This window comes from Scyliorhinus torazame, chromosome 1 (assembly GCF_047496885.1).
Source record: "Scyliorhinus torazame isolate Kashiwa2021f chromosome 1, sScyTor2.1, whole genome shotgun sequence".
NCBI lineage: Eukaryota > Metazoa > Chordata > Chondrichthyes > Carcharhiniformes > Scyliorhinidae > Scyliorhinus > Scyliorhinus torazame.
In genome coordinates this window covers 59,183,962-59,209,180 of record NC_092707.1, presented here as the reverse complement: position 1 = coordinate 59,209,180, position 25,219 = coordinate 59,183,962, and the positions used below count along the sequence as shown (strand labels likewise).

At 46.4% G+C, this 25,219-nt stretch overlaps 1 protein-coding gene across 12 annotated transcripts in view; it reads left to right on the top strand.

Annotated features, from left to right (window-relative positions):
* The window catches only part of clip1a (CAP-GLY domain containing linker protein 1a), a 282,555-nt gene that overhangs the window by 206,366 nt on the left and 50,970 nt on the right, over window positions 1-25,219 (top strand). For all 12 annotated transcript variants that reach the window (XM_072495435.1, XM_072495418.1, XM_072495375.1 and 9 more), the window contains one exon: window positions 17,095-17,215. In XM_072495435.1, the coding sequence (XP_072351536.1) occupies window positions 17,095-17,215 (121 nt within the window). The remainder of the gene's footprint in view (window positions 1-17,094; window positions 17,216-25,219) is intronic.

The window sequence follows — 25,219 nt, the reverse complement described above, 5'->3', positions numbered from 1 at the left end:
GATTTTAAGGGTGGATAGGGAATTTGCAGAGACCCCGGAGGAGGAATTGTACAGGGAGAGGAGACGACTCCAGACGGAATTTGACCTTCTGACCACCAGAAAGGCGGAGGTACTGTGGAGGAAGGCACAGGGGAGGAGGTATGAATATGGGGAAAAGGCGAGTCGCCTGTTGGCTCATCAATTGCGAAAGAGGGCAGCAGCGAGGGAGATAGGAGGAATTAGAGACGAAAGGGGAGACACGGTGCGAAGGGCAGGAAAGATAAATGAGGTGTTCAAGACCTTCTATGAGGAACTGTATAGGTCTCAACCCCCAGAGGGAGAGGAGGGGATGCGGCAGTTCCTGGACCAATTGAGGTTCCCGAAAGTGGAGGAGCGGGGGTTGGTAGGCCTGGGGGCACCGATTGGGGTGGACGAGGTTATTAAGGGACTGGGAAGCATGCAAGCAGGGAAGGCCCCAGGACCAGACGGGTTCCCGGTGGAGTATTACCGAAAATATGTGGACTTGTTGGCCCCGTTGATGGTGAGGACGTTCAATGAGGCCAGGAAAGGGGGGACTCTACCCCCGACGATGTCGGAGGCGACGATATCGTTAATTTTGAAGAGGGATAAAGATCCGTTGCAGTGCGGGTCCTATAGACCCATTTCATTGTTGAACGTGGACGCCAAATTGTTGGCAAAGGTACTGGCATCGAGGATAGAGGACTGTGTCCCGGGGGTGGTGCACGAAGACCAGACAGGGTTCGTAAAAGGGAGACAACTGAATGTTAACGTGCGACGACTATTAGGGGTGATAATGATGCCCCCAGTGGAGGGGGAGGCAGAGATAGTGGCGGCAATGGACGCAGAGAAGGCATTTGATAGGGTGGAGTGGGAGTATTTATGGGAAGTGTTAAGGAGGTTTGGGTTTGGGAACGGGTTTATTAGCTGGGTTAGACTTCTTTATGGGGCTCCAACGGCAAGCGTAGTTACAGGTCGACATAGATCGGAGTATTTCCGACTATATAGGGGAACAAGACAGGGATGCCCGCTGTCTCCATTGTTGTTCGCGTTGGCAATTGAACCTCTGGCCATGGCGTTGAGAGACTCCAGGAAATGGAGAGGGGTGATTAGAGGGGGAGAAGAACACCGAGTCTCGTTATATGCGGATGACCTATTGTTATACGTGTCGGACCCAGCGGGGGGAATGATAGAGGTTATGCGAATTTTGAGGGGGTTCGGGGATTTCTCGGGGTATAGGCTAAACATGGGGAAGAGTGAATTATTTGTGATACATCCAGGGGACCAGAGTAGAGAGATAGAAGGCTTGCCTCTAAGGAAAGTGGAAAGAAACTTCCGATACCTGGGGATTCAGATCGCTAGGAGCTGGGGAACCTTGCACAGACTTAATCTGACACGGTTGGTAGAACAAATGGAGGAGGACTTCAAGAGGTGGGACATGCAGCCTCTATCGCTGGCGGGCAGGGTGCAAGCAATTAAGATGATGGTCCTCCCGAGGTTCTTATTTGTATTTCAATGTCTCCCTATACTAATCACTAAGACCTTTTTTAATAAAATAGACAGGAGCATCACGAGCTTCGTGTGGGCAGGGAAAGTTCCGAGAGTAAGGAGGGGGTTCCTTCAGCGTAGTAGGGACAGAGGAGGATTGGCACTACCGAACTTGGGCGATTACTATTGGGCCGCCAATGTGGCAATGATACGTAAATGGATGATGGAGGGTGAGGGAGCGGCGTGGGAAAGACTGGAGAGAAAGTCCTGTAAAGGGACGAGTTTAGAGGCGCTGGTGACGGCGCCGCTACCGATCTCACCTAAAAGGTTTACCACGAACCCGGTGGTGGCAGCAACATTGAATATCTGGGGACAGTGGAGGCGACAGAGAGGGGTGCGGGGAGCCCTGGTGGGGTCCCCAATCAGGAACAACCATAGGTTCGCCCCAGGAAGAATGGATGGAGGATTTCAGAGCTGGTTCCAGTTGGGAATTAGGAGGGTGGGAGATTTATTTATAGATGGGACTTTTGCGAGCTTGGGAGCATTGGAGGAAAAGTATAAGTTGCCCCGGGGAAATTTCTTGAGATATATGCAGGTGAGGGCATTTACTAGACAACAGGTGAGGGAATTTCCGTTGCTCCCGACACAGGGGATACAGGACAGGGTGCTTTCAGGGGTGTGGGTCGGAGAGGGCAAGGTGTCAGAGATTTACCGAGAGATGAGGGAAGAGGGGGAGGAGTCGGTGGGCGAACTAAAAGGAAAGTGGGAAGAAGAACTAGGGGAGGAGATAGAGGAGGGTATGTGGGCTGATGCCCTAAGCAGGGTAAATTCCTCTTCCTCATGCGCCAGGCTTAGCCTGATTCAATTTAAGGTGCTACATAGAGCACACATAACGGGAGCAAGATTGAGCAGGTTCTTTGGAGTGGAGGACAAATGTGGGAGGTGTGGCGGGAGCCCGGCAAACCACGCACATACGTTTTGGGCATGCCCGGCACTGGAAGGGTATTGGAAGGGAGTGACGGGAGTGATTTCGCGGGTGGTGAAGGCCCGGGTCAAACCAGGCTGGGGGTTAGCTCTATTTGGAGTTGCGGAAGAGCCGGGAGTGCAGGAGGCGAAAGAGGCCGACGTTGTGGCCTTTGCGTCCCTAGTAGCCCGGCGCAGGATCCTACTCCTGTGGAAGGAGGCGAAACCCCCCGGACTGGAGGCCTGGGTAAATGATATGGCGGGGTTCATTAAACTGGAGCAGATAAAGTTTGCCCTGAGAGGATCGGCTCAAGGGTTCACCAGGCGGTGGCAGCCATTTCTCGACTACCTAGGGGAACGTTAGAGGGAAGACAGATGACCAGCAGCAGCAACCCAGGGGGAGGGGGGGGGGGGGGGGGGGTTAGTTTAGGTCAAAGATAAAGGGGTTTTGTTACTTGTGTATTGTTTAAAATTTCTGTATTGTTATTGTTGCGTTTGCTTTGTAAGAGGGGAAAAATTGTTGTTTGGGAAAAAATTTTCAATAAAACATTTATAAAAAAAAACAGTAGTGGACTCACCAACACGAAAGGCATTCAAATGGTCATTGGATAGACATATGGATGATAAGTGAATAGTGTAAATGGGCTTTAGAGTGGTTTCACAGGTTGGCGCAACATCGAAGGGCCTGTACTGCGCTGTAATGTTCTATGTTCTAGATATGCAAAGATAAGTGAAATTAAAATATTAACATGGCATTAGCACAGTGACACTATACAGTGTGATTAGATGGGTGGGATTTTCATGTGGGTTGATTTTCTTTTGTTTCTCCGCGCAATAAGTCTTCAGTCAATTACTTGTCCTATTTTCAGCAGAGCCTAGGTTACTGATCTACTTGGAAGAAGAAAGGAAAGGAAATAGGAGAATCATCTCAGGCCACATTCACATCCATAAGTTTGGTTATAAAGTCACCCTGAAGGGCGTCATGGTGGCGCAGTGGTTAGCATTGCTGCCTACAGCGCTGAGGACCTGGGTTCGATCCCGGTCCCGGGTCACTGTTTGTGTGGAGTTTGCACATTTTCCCTGTGCCTGCGTGGGTGTCACCCCTACAACCCAAAGATGTAGAGGTTGGGTGGATTTGCCATGCTAAATTGCCCCTTAATTGGGAAAAAGATAATTGGGTACTCTACACCTATATTTAAAAAAATAAAGTGACCCTGAATAAGACCGTGCAATCACTTGCATGCTTTTTTAGTTACAGAATAATGCAATACAACACACTGGGAGACTAAAAGGTAAAGGGGAAATAATGCAGATGATTATAAAATGCCTTGTATAATTCATGAATCAAGTCATTATCAATAATGAAATATGAAGTGATATTTCACAATCTCGCCATCCCTCATTCTTTTTTCGTGATACCAAAGTCAAATGTATTGAATTATTTGTTTAAACTGGTGAAGATATTGTGGTGTTTTTAGATAAGAGTCTGGATTTGTTGATTCAAATTGAGTGCAGGACATATTATTTTACAACCATTTGCTGAGTACCTTAGCATAGTATAAACGGAGATTTGATCAGAATTGGATATCGCTTAATGTAGCTGACGACGCTTTTTAATTCTTCCCCCACGCTGCAGAAGCGGGGTGCTGCATGGTATGATACGGTCTACTCGCCAACTGTGGACAATTTCTGCTTATTAGAATAAGTAAAACGCCTTTTCAGGTTGTAGACATGCTTCATTAGATTTTAACTACACTTCATGGGCGATGACTTTGCAGTGAGTCTCTCTTGAGTTTCTTTCAACAATGAGCATGCTGGCACCTATATGGGCATGTGCACGTGCACGCACGTTTGTGTCCATGAACACTGATGTAGCACTTCAGTTTTTAAAATACAGAGTTTTGTAAGTAGTCTCAAACATCAGGCACTAAGGGCAACACTTTAACTCACTCAATGCCCATCCACTTCACAAGAGTTAAAATTGAGTCTGAAGTCTTTACAAAGAGATGTGCCAAGAGGATGTGTGTGCATGTATGTTCATACATCTATAAATTGTAACCTACCACTGACTGTATATTGGAGATATTCCATTAGATTGTAACCAAAATTTCTCAATTTATCAGGCACTGAGTTGCTTCCACAATGTAATCATCATGTGCTATTTAAAGTATTAAGCAATGTTATTCAGTGAAATGCGTAGTGTGCTTAAGGGAAGTTCTTGCATTCCCCATTGAGTTTATTCATGGCTGATAATTGAAATGAAAGTTGTATTAATATGTATACAAAATACGAGTTCAACTACAGTTTCTCGATGATGAATTTGAATGCTGTTCCCAAAATTATGTTGTAGTTTGTGATGTGAAAAGATATTGTCTTAATCTATTACAAATGCGAAATATTTGTAATCGTTACAAATTGCAAACTTCATTTTACTCTATTCTGCAACAAAATCCAATGACATTACCATAATAGTATGTTACTGTAGTATTTCTGTTCATAAATGTTCACATCATCAGACTACATTTTTCACACTTTTTAAAACATACTCCAAATTTACAATTTAGTTTTCTGATTCAGTTGCATTTAGTTGCTGAATGGCTTTAACAGCAGCCGAAGGCTGAAATTGTTCAGCTGCTTTATGTTGTTTAAACTTTATTCTCACAGATCCTGTTGCTGTACATTAAATATAAGCATTTACTTCTATGTTTATAATCTAATGTTCTGTGAACAAAATTGCATGTTGTATATTACAGGTAATTAACCAAATTTGTTGCTTTAAACCTGAGTGAATCTATTTGGGAAATGTAATTGTATTAGGATTTCTGCATTTTTTTACCGAACTACATCATGTTTGAAGTCAAGTTTTTGCCTATTGTTGCTAGTATTGTCATCTCAACCTGCCTGCAACACTTGACACGATTGGCTACACTATCTTCCTCCAATACCTCTCTCCACTTTTGTCCAGCTGGGTGGGAGAGCTCTCATGTGGCCCCATTTTTAGCTATCTGATTGTATCCAGAGTATAGCTTGCAGTGACTTCTCTAACTGCTCCTGTGCCATTACCTCTGGTGTCCTCTTAGATCTTTTCCTTATCCCCTTCCTAATGACATACAGCTTTACCTCACCACTACCTCTCTCAGCTCCTGCGTTGTTGCAAGTTAACAAATTGTTAATCCAACATCCAATACTAAATCAACAGAAATTTCCTCCGACTAAATGTACGGAAAACTGAAGCTATTGTATTCGCTCCTTGCTCTGAACTCTGTTCCCTAGCTACTGACTCCATCCCTCTCTCTGGCAATATCTGACTAAACCAGTCTGTTCACAAGTTTTGTGTCATATTTGACCTCTGAGGTTCCAATCTCATATTCACCTCATCACTACTACCTACTTTCACTTCAGTAACATTGCCTGACTTCACCTCTGCATCAGCTCTTCTTCTGAAACTGCAATTCGTGCCTTCATTACCACTTGACTTGACTATTCTAAAGCATTCCTAGTTGATCTCCACATTCTGTCCTTCTAAACGCGAGGTCATTCTAAGGTTTGCTATCTGTGTTTTAACTCGCATCAAATACCATTTACATATTGCCCCTGTGCTCGCTAACCTACGTTGGCTCCGGTTCAAGTAACATCTTGATTTTTACGTTCTGATCCACGTTTTACATTTCCGCGTTTTACATTTCCTCCATAACCTCACCTTTCCCTATCTCTGTAATCTCAGCTAGCCCCACAATCCTCCCAAGATATCTGCGCTCGTCTGATTCTGTCCTCCTGAGCACTTAGGCTTTTTAATTTTTTCATCACTTGAGTTGACTTGAGCTCTGGATGTCCCTCCCTGCATGTACCTCACTTGCCCTCATAAGATGCCCCTTATAAACACCTGACCTAATCTCATATTTTGCTCTTACCTTCTGTAAAGCCACTTAGTGCACTTTATTATGTTAAAAGCACCATATAAATATAAGTTATTGAATGCATTTAGTGTATCAAATTGAATCACCGGGATATATTCGGAAGTAAATGAATCAAAGGAGATAATCAATGGGGTCCATAATATTAATGATGGAGTTTTTAAGGATGGTCTTAAAGGAGAGATGAATTAGAAAGATTTCAATTGGAAACTTAAAAGCATGGGGTCAAGGCTGGTGATTGCAATCTTATCATTGGTACAATAAATGTGTTTGTAGGGAGGAAGTCAGTCAGAGGAACAAAAAATCAGGGAGGTGGATGAGGCCATCAAGGCATTTTAGCACGCGGAAGAAAATTTTAAATTGGAGGCATTTTTGCTTGTGCGAGTTATCATGAATCAGTGACACAGGTGGTGAGAGAGAATATGGGCAAAGAGTTTTTAGTGAGCTGCAATTTATTGAGGGTGGTCGGCCATCTATTGAAAGTCTGCAGATGCCAAGACTTTTAGTGAGGATTTTAGCATTTGTTTATAACTAGGCTATTCTTCCTAATTTTCCCAAAATTGTAAACTACAGGCTTTTCATAGCAATTGTCAAACCTTGTTTGTTTGGCCTATAATGTTACCACAGTTATGCATGCATAGTGCTTTAAAACTAATTTTAATTGCTCCTGTGCATTAACTATGGGCATGATGTAATGACCGTGTTGCGCTTAAGCGAGAGTGCAACGAGGCTGTTAAATCACTGGAGAGGCCAAAAACGAGAACCGTGCTGGGTGCCTATCTGTTTGCAATTGAACCGGCCTGCTCCCGTTGCCGAAATTGGGATCCCGCTGTAGCATGGCGAGAAACCAATAATCACCATAAGGCCAATCTCCGTACAATTAACGTGAGCGACCCCCTATCTAACGGCCTCCTGTGATCTAACTGCCTCTCCAGCAAGTGGTCACGTGGGTGCCGATTAGTATATTTTAAAAATGCAAAGCTGGCGGAATGGCTGCTGCTGGGACCCGAGGAGGTGAATAGCCATCTTCGCTCCCATGCAAAGGGCCCAGGGGGCAGCGGGTTGCAGCCCCGGTTATCAGAGGTGGGTGGGGGAGCCAAGGGCGGGGGAGGGGGTGCGCAGCCTCGATCAGGGTGGGCTGTCATCAGGAGAGGAGGAGGGGGGTGTTGTGGAGCAGTAGGGGAGGGTTGCTGAGCAGGGGGGTGGCTGCCCATGGCCTGAGATAAGCTTGGGGGCAGGGAGGAGGAAATGGGTGTCTCAATGCCCGCAGGTCCACCATCCCAAACCTTGGACCATGTAGTCCCGTTCCGGGCGCAACCCCAGCCCGCCTGCCCCACCGAACGCACACAACTCCCACTGACTGTCGGGGCCTCTGGCCGCGCGGCTGAAGGCTATTGCTAATTGAGAATTGGCAATCATAGTTTAAGTGGGCACTTCATAAATCCCGTGGATTCCCATGGGTAGGCGTGTGATGTAGCATTTTGGTGTTATTACCGTGCATCCCAATCAGACCGTGATGCCTGGACACTACCTGTACATTGCGGGAGGCAACGGCCAACAACAGAACACCCAGGGGGTGGGCCCCATCGCCAAAGACACTTCCGCGACCAGAGGATGGGTGTGTGCACTGAGGTGTGGACCAGCGCTCGATCCTAGTAACGTTACGTGTGGGTGTCCCAGGGTACAGGGTCCGGTGACCAATGGCTTGGGGTGTTTGGGCAGGGCATGTCGGATGGGATGGGGAGGTGTGGTACAAACAATGTGGGGCATGGAGGGTCCTGGGGTGGAAGACACCACTGGTTGTTAGTCTTGCACCCTCCCCAATACCTTACAGATATTGCATGGGCCTGACGATATCTTGGAGCCCGCGGAACTTGCCCTGGTGATGCTGGCAGACTGAGGGGGCCAGACGGGGGAGAAGGCGGCAGTAGTAACGTCGACAGAGGCACGAGGCTGTGGCTCATGTGCAGGGCCCAACCCCACACCCAGAGGACCCAGATACCCATTAGGCCTGGGAGGGACCCATAAGAGGAGGCCTGTGACGGGCCAAGGTGAACAGACGTCACTGGTCTTTCGAACTGATGATGGACACCTTGTGCTGCAGGAGGCTCCATTTCAACAAAGGGTAATGTGGCACCTGTGCCTTGTTCTTGCGGACGTGGCACCACATGGAGGAGGAGGATACCTGCTCCCGGTGGCCATCAAGTTCACTGCAGTCCTGAACTTTTACATCTCCGGATCATTCTAAGGCTCGATCAGTGACTTCTGTGGCATCTCACAAGCTACAGTCCGCAAGTGCATCCGTCATGTCACCGATCCCCTGTTTACCCAGGCAGAAAACTATATAAACTTTGACAGGGACCAGGCTCAACAAGACGCTCAGGCAGCAGGATTCTCCGCCATCACTGGGATGCCCCAGGTCCAGGGGCTAATAGGTAGGATGCATGTCACCTTGCACTCATTGGGCCGTCTTGGAGTGCCCTACATCAACAGGAAGAGGTTCCATTCTCTGAACATCCAGCTCATGTACGACCACCACCCGAAGATCATGCACATGTGTGTACGCTTTCCAAGGAGTGTGAATGACCTCTACATCCAGGGGCATCCCCCGGCCTCTTTGAGGACCACCGCAAATGGCCAGTTGGCTCTTGTGGGAAAAGGGGTACCCACTGAGGACCTGGCTAATGACACCATTACGGAGGGCGGTGACCGACATGGAGACCTGACACAAGAGGCCCATGAGGCCACCCGGGATGTCATTGAACAGTGCATCGGACTCGTCAAAAAGCCTTGGATACCTCAACCACTCTGGTAGAATTCAGGACAGCTGGTGGCTGCCGTCACCACTCTGTAGGATGGCTCTGGGTTGACACCCAGCGCCGCCTCCCGGTCAGTACCCTTAGGGCCCTGGGGTTTAGCTCTGGATGAGAGGCAGTTGGATCGAGCCCTGCTGCTCCGCACCATCTGGCTCGGACAGCCATGGCAACTCCCTACTGTCTGCAGCATTGTGACAACGTCCTCGGCAATGCTCCTCAGCAACCCGGACATGCTCTGCAGCACCTCGGTTATGCCCACCTGAGACTGGGACATGGTCTGTAGCACCTTGGCAATGCCCACCTGACTGGGACATACGCCACAGCACCTCATCAAGGTTCATCTGCTACTGGGTGACTGGGACATCCTGCTGAGGTGCTCAGCCGTGGCCGTCACCGACTGAGCCATGCCTTGGACACTGCCGCTCATGCTGCTGACGTCATACACCAGGCTCTCCACTGTGGTCGCCACCCGAGGAAGTAGATTAGATTTAGATTTATTGTAAGGTTTACCAAGGTACAGTGAAAAGTATTGTTTGGCATACAGTCCAAGCAGATCACTCCACACACAAAAACATGGAACATTTGATAATACAAAATGTAAATACATAAACCTAGACATTAGTTGAGGCATACAGAATATAGTGCTGCAACTGTAGAGAAGATGCGTAGAAAGAACAGTTCAGTCCATAAGAGGGCCATTCAGGAGTCTGGAAACAGTGGGGAAGAAGCTGTTTTTCAATCTATTGGTGCATGTTCTCAAACTTTTTGTATCTTGTGCCCAATGGAAGAGGTTGGAAGAGAGAATAACCCAAGTAGGGGGGTCTTTGATTATACAGCCCACTTTCCCAAGGCAGCGGGAAGCATAGATGCTGTCAATGGATGGGAGGTATGCTCGTGCGATGGACTGGGCTGTTTTCACGACTCTGTAGTTTCTTACGGCCTTGCATCAAGCAGTTGCACATACAAAGCTGTGGTACAGACAGATAGGATGCTTTCTATGATACATTTATAAAAATTGGTAAGAGTCATTGTGTACATGCCGAATTTCCTGAGCAAGTAGAGGCTCTGTTGTGCTTTCTTGGTCGTAGAGTCAACGGGAGTGGACTAGGACAGATTGTTGGTGATGTTTACACCTAGGAATTTGAAGCTGTCAACCATCTCCACCTCGGCACCATTGATACAGACAATGTTTGCCTCAGTGCCACGCATTGCCGGTGCCATCTGTGCCTGTAGCCTCTGCGATTCCTCCAGTCGGCTATGGACTTGCTGGAGTGTCACTGACATCCCCCTCTGAATTTCACAGCCGCACCCTATCGGCTGCATCAGCTCTGGGTAAATCTGTTCGAGGCTCAGCATCTGACTGGGACCTGCCCCCAGCTGGGCCCCCTCCTGTCGGTTGTGGCCAACCTCTCCTGTGGGAACATGGAGCATCGTTAGCCGCACGAGTGGTAACTTGATTGAGGGGAGCTTGGAGAGATGGACCATACTGAGGTTTTTTAGGGGGAAGGGGGTGGGGTGGGGGGGGCAGTGGTCGGGGGTCTGGTGCAAACTCACCCGAGCCACCCGGTGGAGGCCTTCTTGCGGCACTGGGTGTTGGTCCTCCTGCGACATTGTTGGGGGGAGGGCTCCCTTCTCTCTTGCTTCGGTAAATGTCCTCAACAGCAATGGGCTCAATATCTCTGAAAACTTCTTATAGAATTCCACCGGGTAGCCATCAGGCCCCGGGGTCTTGCCCGACTGCATGCCCTCCAGCCCCTTGATTATTTCCTCAATCTCAATTGGGGCCCTCAACCCCTCCACCAGGTCCTCCTCCACCCTCTGGAACCTCAACTGATCCAGAAATTGCCTCATCCTCTCCACTCCAGCCGGGGGTTCCAATTAATACAATTTACTATAAAAAATCCTTAAAACACCTCGTTCACCCCCGCTGGGTCCAGGACTGTATTGCTGTCTCCACTCTTTACTCTACCTATCTCCCTGGCGGCGCCTCTTTTCCTGAGCTTGTGCGCCAACATTCTGCTTGCCTTTTCCCCGTACTCATAGATCGCTCCCCTTGCCTTCCTCAGCTGTTCCACTGCTTTCCCTGTGGTCAACAGCCCAAACTCCACCTGCAACCTCCGCCGCTCCCGCGTTCGGGGCCTCCGAGTATCTCATGTCCACCTGGAGTATCTCCTCCACTAATCTATCCCTCTCAGCCCGTTCCACTGTTTCTCTGTGGGCCCGTATCGAGATTAATTCCCCTCTGACTACTGCCTTCAAAGCTTCCCAGACCGTCGCTGCAGAGACCTCCCCCATATCGTTTGTTTCCAGGTCGTTCTGGATAGACTTGTTAACACGCCCACAAACCGCCTCGTCTGCTAGCAACCCCACATCCAGTCTCCACAGCGGGCGTTGCCCTCTCTCCACACTAACCTGTAGATCCACCCAGTGCGGGGCGTGATCCGACACTGCAATAGCCGAATACTCAGTATCCACCACCTTCGGTATTAGCCCCCTGCTCGAACAAAAAAGTCGATGCGAGAGTATACCTTGTGGACATGAGAAAAAAAGGAAAACTCCTTCGTCCTCGGCCGTGCAAACCTCCATGGGTCTACACCCCCCATCTGTTCCATAAAATCCTTCATAGATCATAGAATTTACAGTGCAGAAGGAGGCCATTCGGCCCATCGAGTCTGCACCGGCTCTTGGAAAGAGCACCCTACCCAAGGTCAACACCTCCACCCTATCCCCATAACCCAGTAACCCCACCCAACACTAAGGCCAATTTTGGACACGAAGGGCAATTTATCATGGCCAATCCACCTAACCTGCACATCTTTGGACTGTGGGAGGAAACCGGAGCACCCGGAGGAAACCCACGCGCACACAGGGAGGATGTGCAGACTCCGCACAGACAGTGACCCAAGCCGGAATCGAACCTGGGACCCTGGAGCTGTGAAGCAATTGTGCTATCCACAATGCTACCATGCTGCCCCTTTTTTTTCTTTTTTAATTAAGGGGCAAGTTAGCATAGCCAATCCACCTACCCTGCACATCTTTGGGTTGTGGGGGTGAGACCCACAGGTCACGAGGAAACTCCACTGGGACAGAGACCCAGGAGCGGGATGAACCCCAGGTCCATGGTGGCGTGAGGCATCAGTGCTAACCATTATGCCACCGTGCCGCCATTGTCTGATGTTTGTGTTTGTTCCTTATCTTTTGTGTCTGTGTAGATGCGAAATTCGTGTTTTGCTTTAGTCTTTTGTGTGTCCCGATGTCTTTATAAGTGTCATTGTGTGTGTTCCTATCATCTCGGGGGTCGCGTAACTATTCAGTTCCTTTGCCGCAGCCGGCCTCCTCCCTGTCCTGGATATTGACCGGTCCAATTCCGGATCAATGACTATGTTGAAGCCCCCTCCCATGATCAGGTTATGTGACTCTAAATTTGGGATCTTACCTAACACCCGCCTCATAAATTCCCCGTCACCATTATGTACTTAGCCCTCTTGTCTGACACGATTCTCCCAGCCTCGAATGCCACTCGTTTGCTGATCAAGATTGCTACCCCCCTGGTCTTTGAGTCCAGCCCTGAGTGGAACACTTGGCTAACCCACCCCTTCCTCAATCTCATCTGGTCTGTAACCTGTAGGTGTATCTCTTGTAGCATTGCCACGTCCGCCTTTAGTTCCCTCAAATGTGCGAACACAGGAGCCCTCTTGACCGGCCCATTCAGTCCTCTCACGTTCCATGTGATCAGCCTGGACGGGGGGCTTCCAACCCCCCCCCCCCCCCCCCCTGCCGACTCGCCATCACCCTTTTTAAGCCAGCCTCAAGCCCCCACTTCCTCGAGTCCCCCCTCGGGCTATCGCCATTCCCAACCTTCCATTTGTCCCTAATAACAGTTCCTGCGCTGTCAGCAAAGCAGCCCCCCCCCCCCCCCCCAAGCAACAACACTTTAAAAACCCAATCCCCCAATTCAAGCTCCAGTTTAACACCTGTCCACCCCCCACTCCGCTTCCGGGAGTCAGCAGACCCATGCTGACTCGATAGCTCCCACCCCTGGCACCAAGCAGTCTGTCTCTCCCTATTGTTCACTCCTCTTCCCCCCCCACATGAATAAACATTTTAATAGCATCACATTAAACAAACAACAGGAAAAAAAAAGTGAAGAAACGAACACTTTTTAGAAAAATAGTCACCCAAAAAGCAGAACTAAATTCAAAGCCCATCCCCCCCCCCCCCCCCCCCCCAAAATAAGGTCTCTGCAAGACCAAACAATCTTTAACCATCCACACAGCCCCTTATTTCACACAGAACTACTTACATTTTTACAATCCAACACCACAAATCGCCGCCACAGAACTTCTCTGAGGCTTAAATGTCTTTTAATTCGCCTGCCGCTTTTCTTTAATAAAGGTCCATACTTCATCTGGTTTTGATGTAGAAGTCCCTTTCCTCATGTGTGACCCACAGCCGGGCTGGGTACAGCATCCCAAACTTCACCCCTTCTTAAAGAGGGTTGTTTTTGCCCAATTGAACCCAGCTCGCCTCTTGGCCATATCTGCTCGCAGGTCCTGATAAACACGCAACTCACAGTTCTCCCACTTGCTGCTCCGTTCTTTCTTGGCCCACCGCGAAATGTGTTCCTTGCCCATAAAACGGTGAAAATGTACCATCATGGCCCTCGGCGGTTTGTTCGCTCTGGGCTTCCTCGTGAGGGCTCTGTGCGCTCTGTCCACTTCCAGGGGCCGAGGGAATGCCCCAGTCCCCATCAACTTCTCCAACATGTCCGCCACATAGGCCCTCTCATCCGATCCCTCACTGTCTTCAGGGAGGCCAACAATTCTGAGATTCTGCCTCCTGGACCTATTCTCCAGGTCCTCCAGCTTCTCCTGCATTCTTTTCTAGCGGTCGTTCATCATCCCCAACTTGCTTTCCAGCACGGTTATATCCTCCTCATGCTCGGATAACATTTGTTCGACCTGCTGGATCGCTCTCCCGTGGGTTTCTTGATTCTGAACCACTTGATCAATCGAAGCCTTAATCGGGTTCAGCGTGTCCTCCTTCAGCTTGGCGAAGCAATCCTCGAAAAACTTCCAGCTGCTCCGTCGACCACTGCGCCGTCTCTCCGCGGCCCTTACCCTCCGTGATATCAGCTCTGCTTGCTTCTCCCTTATAGGACTTTGTCGTCTCACCCGGCCACATCTGGTCCAATTCTCCATACACCGGAGGGGGATTTCTCCTTGCTGTTCAACTCTTCACTGATTTATCCCATAAAATCCGAACAAAACCAGGGGAAAAAGGTCCAAAAGTCCGTTACAGGCGGGAGCTATCAAATGTGCGACCTACTCCTCCATGGCCGCCACCGGAAGTCACATCCACTGTTCTTCTTGAGACACCTCCTGAGGACAGCACTTCCTGTCCCTGAGGAGCAGTAGTCCCACTCTTGCCTTGTGAAGAACACCCCAAACATACTGTAGTGCAACTGTATTTAAAGTTAGTGAGGTGCTGACTTTTGAACCGGGATGTGTGTTCTCCCCCTGTCTGCCCCCATTAAAAAAAATCCATGATCTTTTTAAGGTTCTTCCTATCCTGTGCAGATGCCACACACACTTCCTCGGGAAATTCCCAGGCATGCGTTCATGCTGCAGTCTACTTAGCTCAGAGGTGCATTCAGGGCAGACTGGCCTGTTTGATTTTTGTCCTTTTTCCCCTCATGGCACATCACATACCCATGATGCCTCCTCTTGACAAGCCATACACAATCTGGAGCTCCCTTTTTGGAGAATCATGAAGATAAAAAGTGCAGATGATTGTATAAATCTGCAAGATTTCATAAAATGTCAGTTCCTGCACTATTGCATCCTAAGCTGTATTGTTTTGCCATTGCAAAATATTAAATTGAAGAGACCAAAAATGCAAATAATTTCAGTTTGGTAATTAAACTGTTAAATGTTTCCGTTCTTTCAAAACTAATATCTTTTGAATTTCTTGTTAATTGCAATTCTTTTAATTCCGTTATTTTTAAAATGCAACCGCATATTTTGCTTACATTCAATATATGCAGAATTTCACTTACGATTTGTTCTTCTGGTTTTCACCCACCTCTTGCCCTTCACATCCATTTCAGCTCTTTCAAGCCCTTCTTGGACTTTCCACCGATTGAGCTTCCCACAGGCACCTATTAACTAATTACCTTGACTCTACTTCTTCCCACCCCACTCCCCGTCGATGGACAACATTTTTTTCTCCCTGTTTCTCTGAGTTCTGTTTTGCTTCCTTTGACTCAACTTTCCTCACTAAAGCATTTAAAATTTCCTCAACTATGATTTGAGTTGGAGACTCCTAGTCACAAACCATTTTGGCTGGAATTTGGATTTGAGGTCATGGAAGTGATCTGCATGAATTTTATGTTTTAATTTCAGATTTGCATATGCAGTTTGTTTGTTCTTTTTTTACCATTTTTTATTCATGCAAAATAGATTCTGCTATTTGTCTCTAATCATAGAATAACAGTGCAGAAGGAGGCCATTCGGCCCATCGAGACTGCGCCAGCCCTTGAAAAGAGCACCCCACCCAAGCCCATGCCTCCACCCTATCCCCGTAACCCCACTTAACCTTTTTTGTGGACACGAAGGGCGATTTAGCACAGCCAATCCACCTAACCTGCACATCTTTAGACTGGGAGGAAACCGGAGCACCCAGAGGAAACCCTTGCAGACATGAGGAGAACGTGCAGACTCCACACAGACAGTGACCCAAGCCGGGAATCGAACCCGGGACCCTGGATCTGTGAAGCAACTGTGCTAACCACTGTACTACCATGCCGGCCCCAAATGTTTTATTGTTTCTTTTGTTTTTTAATATCTTTGCTTTATTTCACTGATCCTTTTATATCACACTAGATTTCTGTTGAGCAAGTTGCAGGATATTTACATTAACAACCTCGCTGTGATTCTCTTCCCCACATCACAAACCTGATGCACGTTTTGTTTTTCGTTACAGGTACCAATAGACCTGCTGACTATTTTTATTTCCAATTTCAGATTGAGTTTTTTTCCTTTTAATGATTTTGCATCTTGTTCACTGCCTCAACATTGGAAATTTGACACGCCCCCTGCTGTGTTGTGTTCATGTATTGCTCTTCAGCTTGTACCAATAACGATTGCTAAATATTTCCAGGTTTTCTGCCAATGCTGTCCTCAGCTACATGATAGGTGACCTGAGCTGACATATCCTCTTATTGTTCCATTTCACCCTCATTTCCACCTATCCCCTACAAGAATCATTTTCTTCACTCCTACCTTTTCATATAGTTCTGTCTGAGATCGGTCAGCGCACATTATCCCTGTGTTATAGTGATTCAGTATATAAATCTACTTGCATCATTGAGATAATTTTTTTTCAATGGATTAGGTCACCTAAGTAGCCCATTTTAAATGTAGATTTTGTACATTAGGTCATTAAAAGGGAAAGCAACTGAGTTTAGCAATGTTGCCTTTCAATGAGATTCATTATTGTAATGTAAATGTGGAGCATAATAAATGTGTACATTTTGCTATTGTGAACAGTCAACGAAATTGATGCCAATTAAGCTATGGTTTTAGCTGCAGCCGTATAATAGATTGATCTGTTTGTTAGTAGCAATGAACGTGGGAAAGCTTACTAAATAATTCTAAAAATATTTCTCCTGCTATTGTTTAAGACCTCGTGGTCGCTCCCTGGGCAGAGGTTTTGCAGCTCTGAAGCCTGTGGAGTATTTTTGAAGTGCAAGGTTTATATTTGTAGCCATAAAAATTATATTGCACATTTCACATCAGATTAGCATTCGTGACCTAGAAACATTTTAAAGATATGATGCTGATTCTCTCCCACTGCTTCACTTGACTCTCATCAGTGGTTACTATAGTAACCATGCACTCAATTTGCCTTTGCAGAGAGGAGCTGAAGCTGGCAGCAGCCCAGAAGTCCCAGCAGCTGGCAGCACTAAATGAGGAAAACGGCAAACTTGCAAGCGAGCTGGGCAGAAGCAAGGACGAAGTCACCAGTAATCAGAAGGTATGTGCTGAGAAAAGGTGTTTGGACCAACAAATTCAATACTGGCACTTATTGAATTTCAAACTGAACAACACTAATGCATAAATTCATAATTTGAATAATCTAACATTTTTCTAAGACTTTAAATAATTTACCCAATTTTCTTTTCTATTTAGCCATTTTATTCTACAAACCACATTTAATATGTATTCAAGAGGTGTGTTTTTGTTAATGATGTAATGGCCAGGTTAGTTACATAGATGGCTGAGCTTGTCAAAAATCTTTGGCATTTTTTGTCTTTTGGTCATTTAAAGATTTGGATTTGGGATAACTATAACCACAATCTGCTCAGCACCATACCCCTAGTAACATGCATTCAAAAATCTCTATTTACATTATTTAATTCTGCTTTTGTTTTGCTGTATGTTAGGCATCTGTTTACCATCGAACTTTGTGATAATAGTATTTCCATTGATGACTTAAATCTGCTTGTGATTTTGCTAATTTTCTCTAAGTTGGCAGGCAGAATGTTCTCTGCTGGATTTCATGCTTGTTCACATCAACCTACAGAGCTATGATTGGCTCTGTGTAGGCACTTGGAAGCAATACTCTGCAAACACTAACTTCCATTTTCAAAATTCACCAACAAAAGTTTTACAGGATGAAAATAATTCATTAATGTTGATTTGCAAAACTTAAATTAATTTCATTTAAAAAAAATACCAAAAATTCTGTTACGCAGAAAAAAAACTTCCAGATCCTCAACTAAGTGAGTTATCATTACCTTGGGTATTAGGGAAATAAAGCACAAGGTCTTTTTATGGTAATCCGAGCTTATCCGGTTAAGTTACGGTTTTAACAATTTTCCTAAATATTTTATAGAATAGTTTAATACACATTTTTCTTGGACAAAATTAATTTATAACTGTTAGATCAGATGCTGATTAAGATGGAATTAACCTAACCCTGATACAGTTTGTAACCATGACCCAAGAGTGGCCTTTACCTTATGTGTCCGAAAGACCCTGCATCCCAAACTATACCTTAAGCTTTGCAATGCTACTGATTTTAGACATTTGAATAATACACTGTACTTTATTATTTAGAATTAGGCAGGTTATTGCCAGCAACGAACAGCAGTAAATCTGGGCGAACCAGCAAAAATCATGTTTCATTATCTAGCTTCAAAAATGCTGGGTTAACAATCCTGGTGCAGAGACGGGCTTGTTTGTGGTGATTTTTTTAAAGTTACAATTTTATAAATTAGACAAAGTGTATTTCTTAAATTTACATTTGATAATACCATTATGTGTCAGCCCTCAGCCCCCATTTCACAAGCAAGAACATATTGATTTTGTATCTTAGTCATTTTATAGCCTGGCGATTGAGGCTGTCTTTAATTATCGGTACCTTTGTGCAAATTAACCTATGGTTGCAAAAACTTGGATTAAAGCTATCCAAAAGTAACAAGTGAAGAAAGACCGGCAGCAAGGTGGTGATGTGGTTAGCACTGCTGCCTCACTGTGCCGAGGACCTGGGTTCAATCCCAGCACCGGGGTACTGTCTGCTCCCTGTGTCTGCGTGGGCCTCATCCCCACCACCCAAAAAGATGTGCAGAGCAGGTGAATTGGCCACGCTAAATTGCCCCTTAATTGGGGAAAAAAAATAAGAATTGGGTACTCTTTTATAAAAAAAAAAATTTTTTAAATGTTTTTAATTAGTGAAGAAAGAAGACTTGGTATCCTTGGACAAGGTGACAGATTCCGAGAGATGAAAAGATCCATTGTGGCACCTTGTGTCCCTAACCTGATTGATTCTTTCTAGTTCCAGCTGAGAATTTCATTCCCTTTCACAGTTGTAGTAGGATTAACACTTGTAAGTTACGAGGCTGTTTTTAAACAGTGTATTATAACTTCTTAAAACTTCATTTAGTTTTATTATGCTCTTGCTTTATTAATAACATTGATTGATCTACATTTTTTACAGTAGTTGTTTCAATTAACAAATTTGCATTTTCCTGACTGTCAAACAAAAATCAACCTTTAGGGTCAATGGCATTTCAATTGACAAGAAGCCACGGCAATTTTAAGTCTGACAAGCAACCTTGTAAAGTCAGGTTAATTATATAAAATAAAGACAGACATTTACATAGCCCCTTTCACGACTTCAGGATATCACCAAGCACTTTTCAGCCAATGGAGGTACTTTTGAATTCGTGTTGCTGTTGTAGGAAATATGCAGCTTTTCTATCTTAAAATGTGTGGAATCTCTTGGCCAAGGTGCGGGTGCACAAGATATATTTAAGTTCATTTGTTTAAATCAGAACCAAAACTAAACTTCAAAACACTGGAAGGCCAAAGTTTGATACAAAGTAGATTTTAATTATATGGAGTGATCAATTCAGAGGAGAACACTTGTGAAAATATATTGTCTGAATATTCTTCTTGATGAATGTGCAGTCTTGGAATCCCGCCAGTGCAGAAGGACGCCATTCGGACCATTGAACCTGCACAGAACCTCCGAAGGAGCACCCTACCTAACCTTATGGATACTAAGGGGCAATTTAGCATGACCAATCCACCTAACCTGCACATCTTTGGACCGGAGCACCTTAAAGGAACCCACATGGACAGGGGGGAATGTACAAACTCCACACAGACTGTCACCCAAGGTCGGCATTGAACCCAGGTCCCTTGTGCTGTGAGGCAGCAGAGCTAACCGCCACTCATGTATTGTCACCAGATTTATTGGCAATGCAAAGTTCGAACAGCAGTTTGTGAGGAGCATGCATCATGGGCAGCACGGTAGCACAAGTGATTAGCACTGTGGCTTCACAGCGCCAGGGTCCCAGGTTCGATTCCCCGCTGGGTCACTGTCTGTGCGGAGTTTGCACGTTCTCCCCGTGTCCGCGTGGGTTTCCTCCGGGTGCTCCGGTTTCCTCCCACAGTCCAAAGACGTGCAGGTTAGGTGGATTGGCCATGCTAAATTACCCGTAGTGTCCATAAGGGTTGGGAGGGGTTATTGGGTTGCGGGGATAAGGTGGAAGTGAGGGATTAATGTGGGTCGGTGCAGACTCGATGGGCCGAATGGCCTCCTTCTGCACTGTATGTTCTATGTAATCTATGCTAATGGGTATAGGTAGGTTGTGTGAGTGGGCAATGATTTGGCAATCTCTCACACTCCTGGTCGTTGAGTCAACCGCCCAGTTCTGACCGCAGTCCAAATATCCTAGCCTCATCACTCTCCGACGAAGCCCTCCTTTTCGTGGTTTACCTTTGCAATCTTGCAGCTCAAAGCTGCTCTCGCTCTGAAGGTGCTCTTCCTGCCTCTTGAAGCTCATCTCTCAGGTTCCTGCTCACAGCAAGGTTTCAGGAACAAGAGGTGGCAAGCAGGGGAGTTGGAGAGTCGTTATGTCACCCAGCAGAAGAGTCAGTGTGTGAGAGGGGCAGCTAATTAGAAAGAGTTAGCATGATTCCCTTTTATTTTTAAATTTATTTTAAAAGTTAGTTCATTTATGAAAATAGGAATTTAGCAATGCACAGTATTTCAACTTGTTAGGTTTTTTTTCCCCACTGAGGGGAAAGGTCCTACAGAAACTAACTTAATAGGCCGACTGATTCACTGTTAACCGAGGTCGACTACATCTGCAGCAAGTGTAACCAATGGCAGCCCCCACAGACCACGTGGTTCGGTTGGAGCAGCAGTTGGATGCACTTAGGAGCATGCAGATGCTGGAAAGCGTCATAGATAGCAGTTATAGAGACGTAGTCACACCCAAGGTGCAGGCAAAAGATGGGTGACCGCTAGAAAGGGCAGGCAGTCAGCGCAGGAATCCTCTGTGGCTGTCCCCCTTTCTAACAGGTATACCGTTTTGGATACTGTTGAGGGCAATAGCCTATCAGGGGAAAACAACAGCAGCCAGAACAGTGGCACCACAACTGGCTCTGTTGCTCAGCGGGGGCGGGCAAAGTGCAGGAAAGTGATCGTTATGGGGGACTCTATAGTAAGGGGCACAGATAGGCGCTTCTGTGGACGTGAACCCCAGGATGGTATGTTGCCTCCTGGTGCCAGGATCAAGGATGTTTCTGAACGAACACAGGACACCCTGAAGGGGGAGGGTGAACAGCCAGAGGTCGTAGTACGTATAGATACTAACGACATAGGCGGGAAGAGTGATGAGGTCCTGCAGAAGGAGTTCAGGGAGTTAGGCAATAAGCTAAAAAGCAGGACCTCTCGGGTTGTATCATAGAATCATAGAATTTACAGTGCAGAAGGAGGCCATTCGGCCCATCGAGTCTGCACCGGCCCTTGGAAAGAGCACCATACCCAAACCCATACAATCACTCTATCCCCTCAACCCAGTAACCCCACCCAACCTTTTTGGACACTAAGGGACAATTTAGCACAGCCAATCCACCTACCCTGCACAACTTTGGACTCCGGAATCTTTGGACTTTGGAATCTCAGGATTACTCCCTGTGCCACGTGCCAGTGAGGCTAGAACTAGGAGGATAGTGCAGCTAAACACGTGGATAAACTGGTGGTGTAGGAGGGAGGGTTTCGTATTTTTGGACCATTGGGATCTCTTCCGAGGCAGGTGGGACCTGTACAAGAAGAACGGGATACATCTAAACTGGAGGGGCATTGATATCCCGGCTGGGAGGTTTGCTAAATTCACTCGGGAGGATTTAAACTAGTATGGCAGCGGGGTGGGAACCAGAATGTGAGCTTAGAAGATGTAATAACTGAAAGGGAAATAGAGAACCAAAATAACCCTCAGACAGAGCAAAAAAGGTGACAAGTGTGAAAAGGGAGGTGGTCAATGCAGGTTTGAGGGTGCTGTACCTAAATGCACGCAGTATACCGAACAAGATAAATGAGCTTGTTGCGCACATTGAAATTGGCTGGTACAATATTGTGGGCATCACAGAGACGTGGCTGCAAGGGAATCAGGGCTGGCATCTAAATATACAAGGATATGTGTCCTATCGAAAGGACAGGCAGATGGGCAAAGGGGGCGGGATTGCATTGTTAGTAAGGAATAAAGTTAAATCTATAGCAAGGAGTGATCCAGGATCAGAAGACATAGAATCTCTGTGGATAGAGTTGAGGAATCGCAAAGGTAAAAAGGACCCTGATGGGAGTTATGTACTGGCCCCCTAGCAGTAGTCAGGAGGTGGGGCAGAAAATAAATCAGGAGATAGAATAGGCATGTAAAAAAGGCAATATTACAATAATCATGGGGGACTTCAATATGCAGGTGGATTGGGAAAATCAGGTTGGTAGTGGCTCCCAAGAAAAGGAATTTGTGGAATGTCTAAGATGTTTTTTTGGAGCAGCTTGTGGTAGAACCCACTAGGGAACAGGCAATTCTGATTTGGTGATGTGTAATGAGGCAGACTTGATCAGGGAACTTAAGGTGAAGGAACCCTTAGGGAGAAGTGACCACAATATGATAGAATTTACACTGCAGTTTGAGAGGGAGAAGCTGCAATCAGATGTAACGGTATTACAATTAAATAAGGGTAACTGCAAAGACATGAGGGAGGAGCTGGCCAGAGTTGATTGAAAAAGGAGCCTAGACCGTGGAAGAGCAATGGCAGGTGTTTTGGGGGGTTTATTCGTGAGGCACAACAGAAATTCATCCCAAGGAGGAGGAAACATGCTAAGGGGAGGACAAAGCATCCATGGCTGACGAGGGAAGTCAAGGACAGCATTAAAGCTAAAGAAAAAGCATACAAAGTGGCAAGGATTAGTGGGATGCCAGAGGATTGGGAAGCCTTTAAAAGTGAGCAGAGGACAACTAAAAAAGCAATAAGGGGAGAGAAGATGAAATATGAGTGCAAGCTAGCTCGTAATGTAAAGGAAGATAGGAAGAATTTTTTTCAATAGAAAAAAGTAAGAGAGAGGCAAAAATAGTCATTGGACCACTGGAAAATATGGCTGGAGAAGTAATAATAGGAAACAAAGAAATGGCAGACAAACTGAATAGTTACTTTGCATCAGTCTTCACGGTGGAAGACACCAGTGGGATGCCAGAGCTCCAGAAGAGCCAGTGACCATTACGAAGGAGAAGGTTCTGGGGAAACTGAAAGGTTTGAAGGTGGATAAATCACCTGGACTGGATGGACTACACCCCAGAGTCCTAAAAGAGATAGCTGAGGATATTGTGGAGGCATTGGTGATGATCTCTCAGGAATCACTGGAGGCAGGAAGGGACCCAGAGGACTGGAAAGTAGTGAATGTAACACCACTGTTTCAGAAGGGAGGGAGGCAGAAGACAGGAAATTATAGGCCGGTTAGCCTGACTTCGGTCATTGGTAAGATTTTAGAGTCTGTTATTAAAGATGAGATCGCGGAGTAATTGGAAATGCATGATAAAATAGGACTGAGTCAGCATGGCTTCGTCAAGGGGAGGTCATGTCTGACAAATCTGTTGGGAAATAACAAATAAGTTAAGACCAAGGAGAACCAGTGGATGTGATTTATTTAGATTTCCAGAAGGCTTTTGACAAGGTGCCACATAGGCTGTTAAATAAGTTAAGAGCCCATGGTGTTAAGGGTAAGATCCTTCCATGGATAGAAGATTGGCTGACTGGCAGAAGGCAGAGTGTGGGGATAAAAGGGGTCTTTTTCAAGATGGCAGCCGGTGACTGACTAGTGGTGTCCCTCAGGGGTCGGTGCTGGGACCACAAGTTTTCACAATATACATTAATGATCTGGAGGAAGGAACTGAAGGCACTGTTGCTACGTTTGCAGATGATACAAAGATATGTAGAGGGGCAGGTAGTATTGAGGAAGCAGATGGGCTGCAGAAGGACTTGGACAGGCTAGGAGAGTGGGCAAAGAAATGGCAGATGGAATACAATGTGGAAAGGTGTGAGGTTATGCACTTTGGAAGGAGAAATGGAGGCATAGACTATTTTCGAAATGGGGAAATGCTGAGGAAATCAGCACAAAGGGACTTGGGAGTCCTTGTTCACGATTCTCTTAAGGTTAACATGCAGGTTCATTCAGCAGTTACGAAGGTAAATGCAATGTTAGCATTCATGTCGAGAGGGTGAGAATACAAGACCAGAGATGAGGCAATATAAGGGTCTGGTCAGACCCCATTTGGAGTATTGTGAGCAGTTTTTGGCCCCGTATCTAAGGGAGGATGTGCTGGCCTTGGAAAGGGTCCAGGGGAGGTTCACAAGAATGATCCCTGGAATGAAGAGCTTGCCGTATATGGAACGGTTGAGGACTCTGGATCTGTACTCATTGGGGTTTAGAAGGATGAGGGGGATCTGATTGAAACTTACAAGATACTGCGAGGCCTGGATAGAGTGGACGTGGAGAGGATGTTTCCACTTGTAGGAAAAAGTAGAAACAGAGGACACAATCTCTGATTAAAGAGACGATCCTTTAAAACAGATGAGGAAGAATTTCTTCAGCCAGAGAGTGGTGAATCTGTGGAACTCTTTGCTGCAAAAGTCTGTGGAGGCCCAATCAATGAGTGTCTTTAAAACAGAGATAGATAGGTTTTTGATCAATAAGGGGATCAGGGGTTATGGGGGAAAAGGCAGGAGAATGGGGATGAGAAAAATATCAGCCATGATTGAATGGCGAAGGGCAGCACGGTGGCACAGTGAGTAGCACACCTGCCTCACGACGCCGAGGTCCTAGGTTCGAATCCCGGCTCTGGGTCACTGTCCGTGTGGAGTTTGCACATTCTCCCCGTGCCTGTGTGCGTTTCGCCCCCATAACCTAAAGATGTATAGGTGCATTGACCACGCTTATGGGTTTTTGTTGCGATAAAATGCGAGAGGTCACAGGTTCAAATACAGGACGAGCCCAGCAAAGGATTTATTTAGGGCAGCACGGTGGTGCAGTGGTTAGCACTGCTGCATCATGGCACCAAGGACCTAAGTTCAATCCTGGCCCCGGGTCACTGTCTGTGTGGAGTTTGCACATTTTCCTCGTGTTTGCGTGGGTCTCACCCCCACAGCCCAAAGATGTGCAGGGTACTTGGATTGGCCACACTAA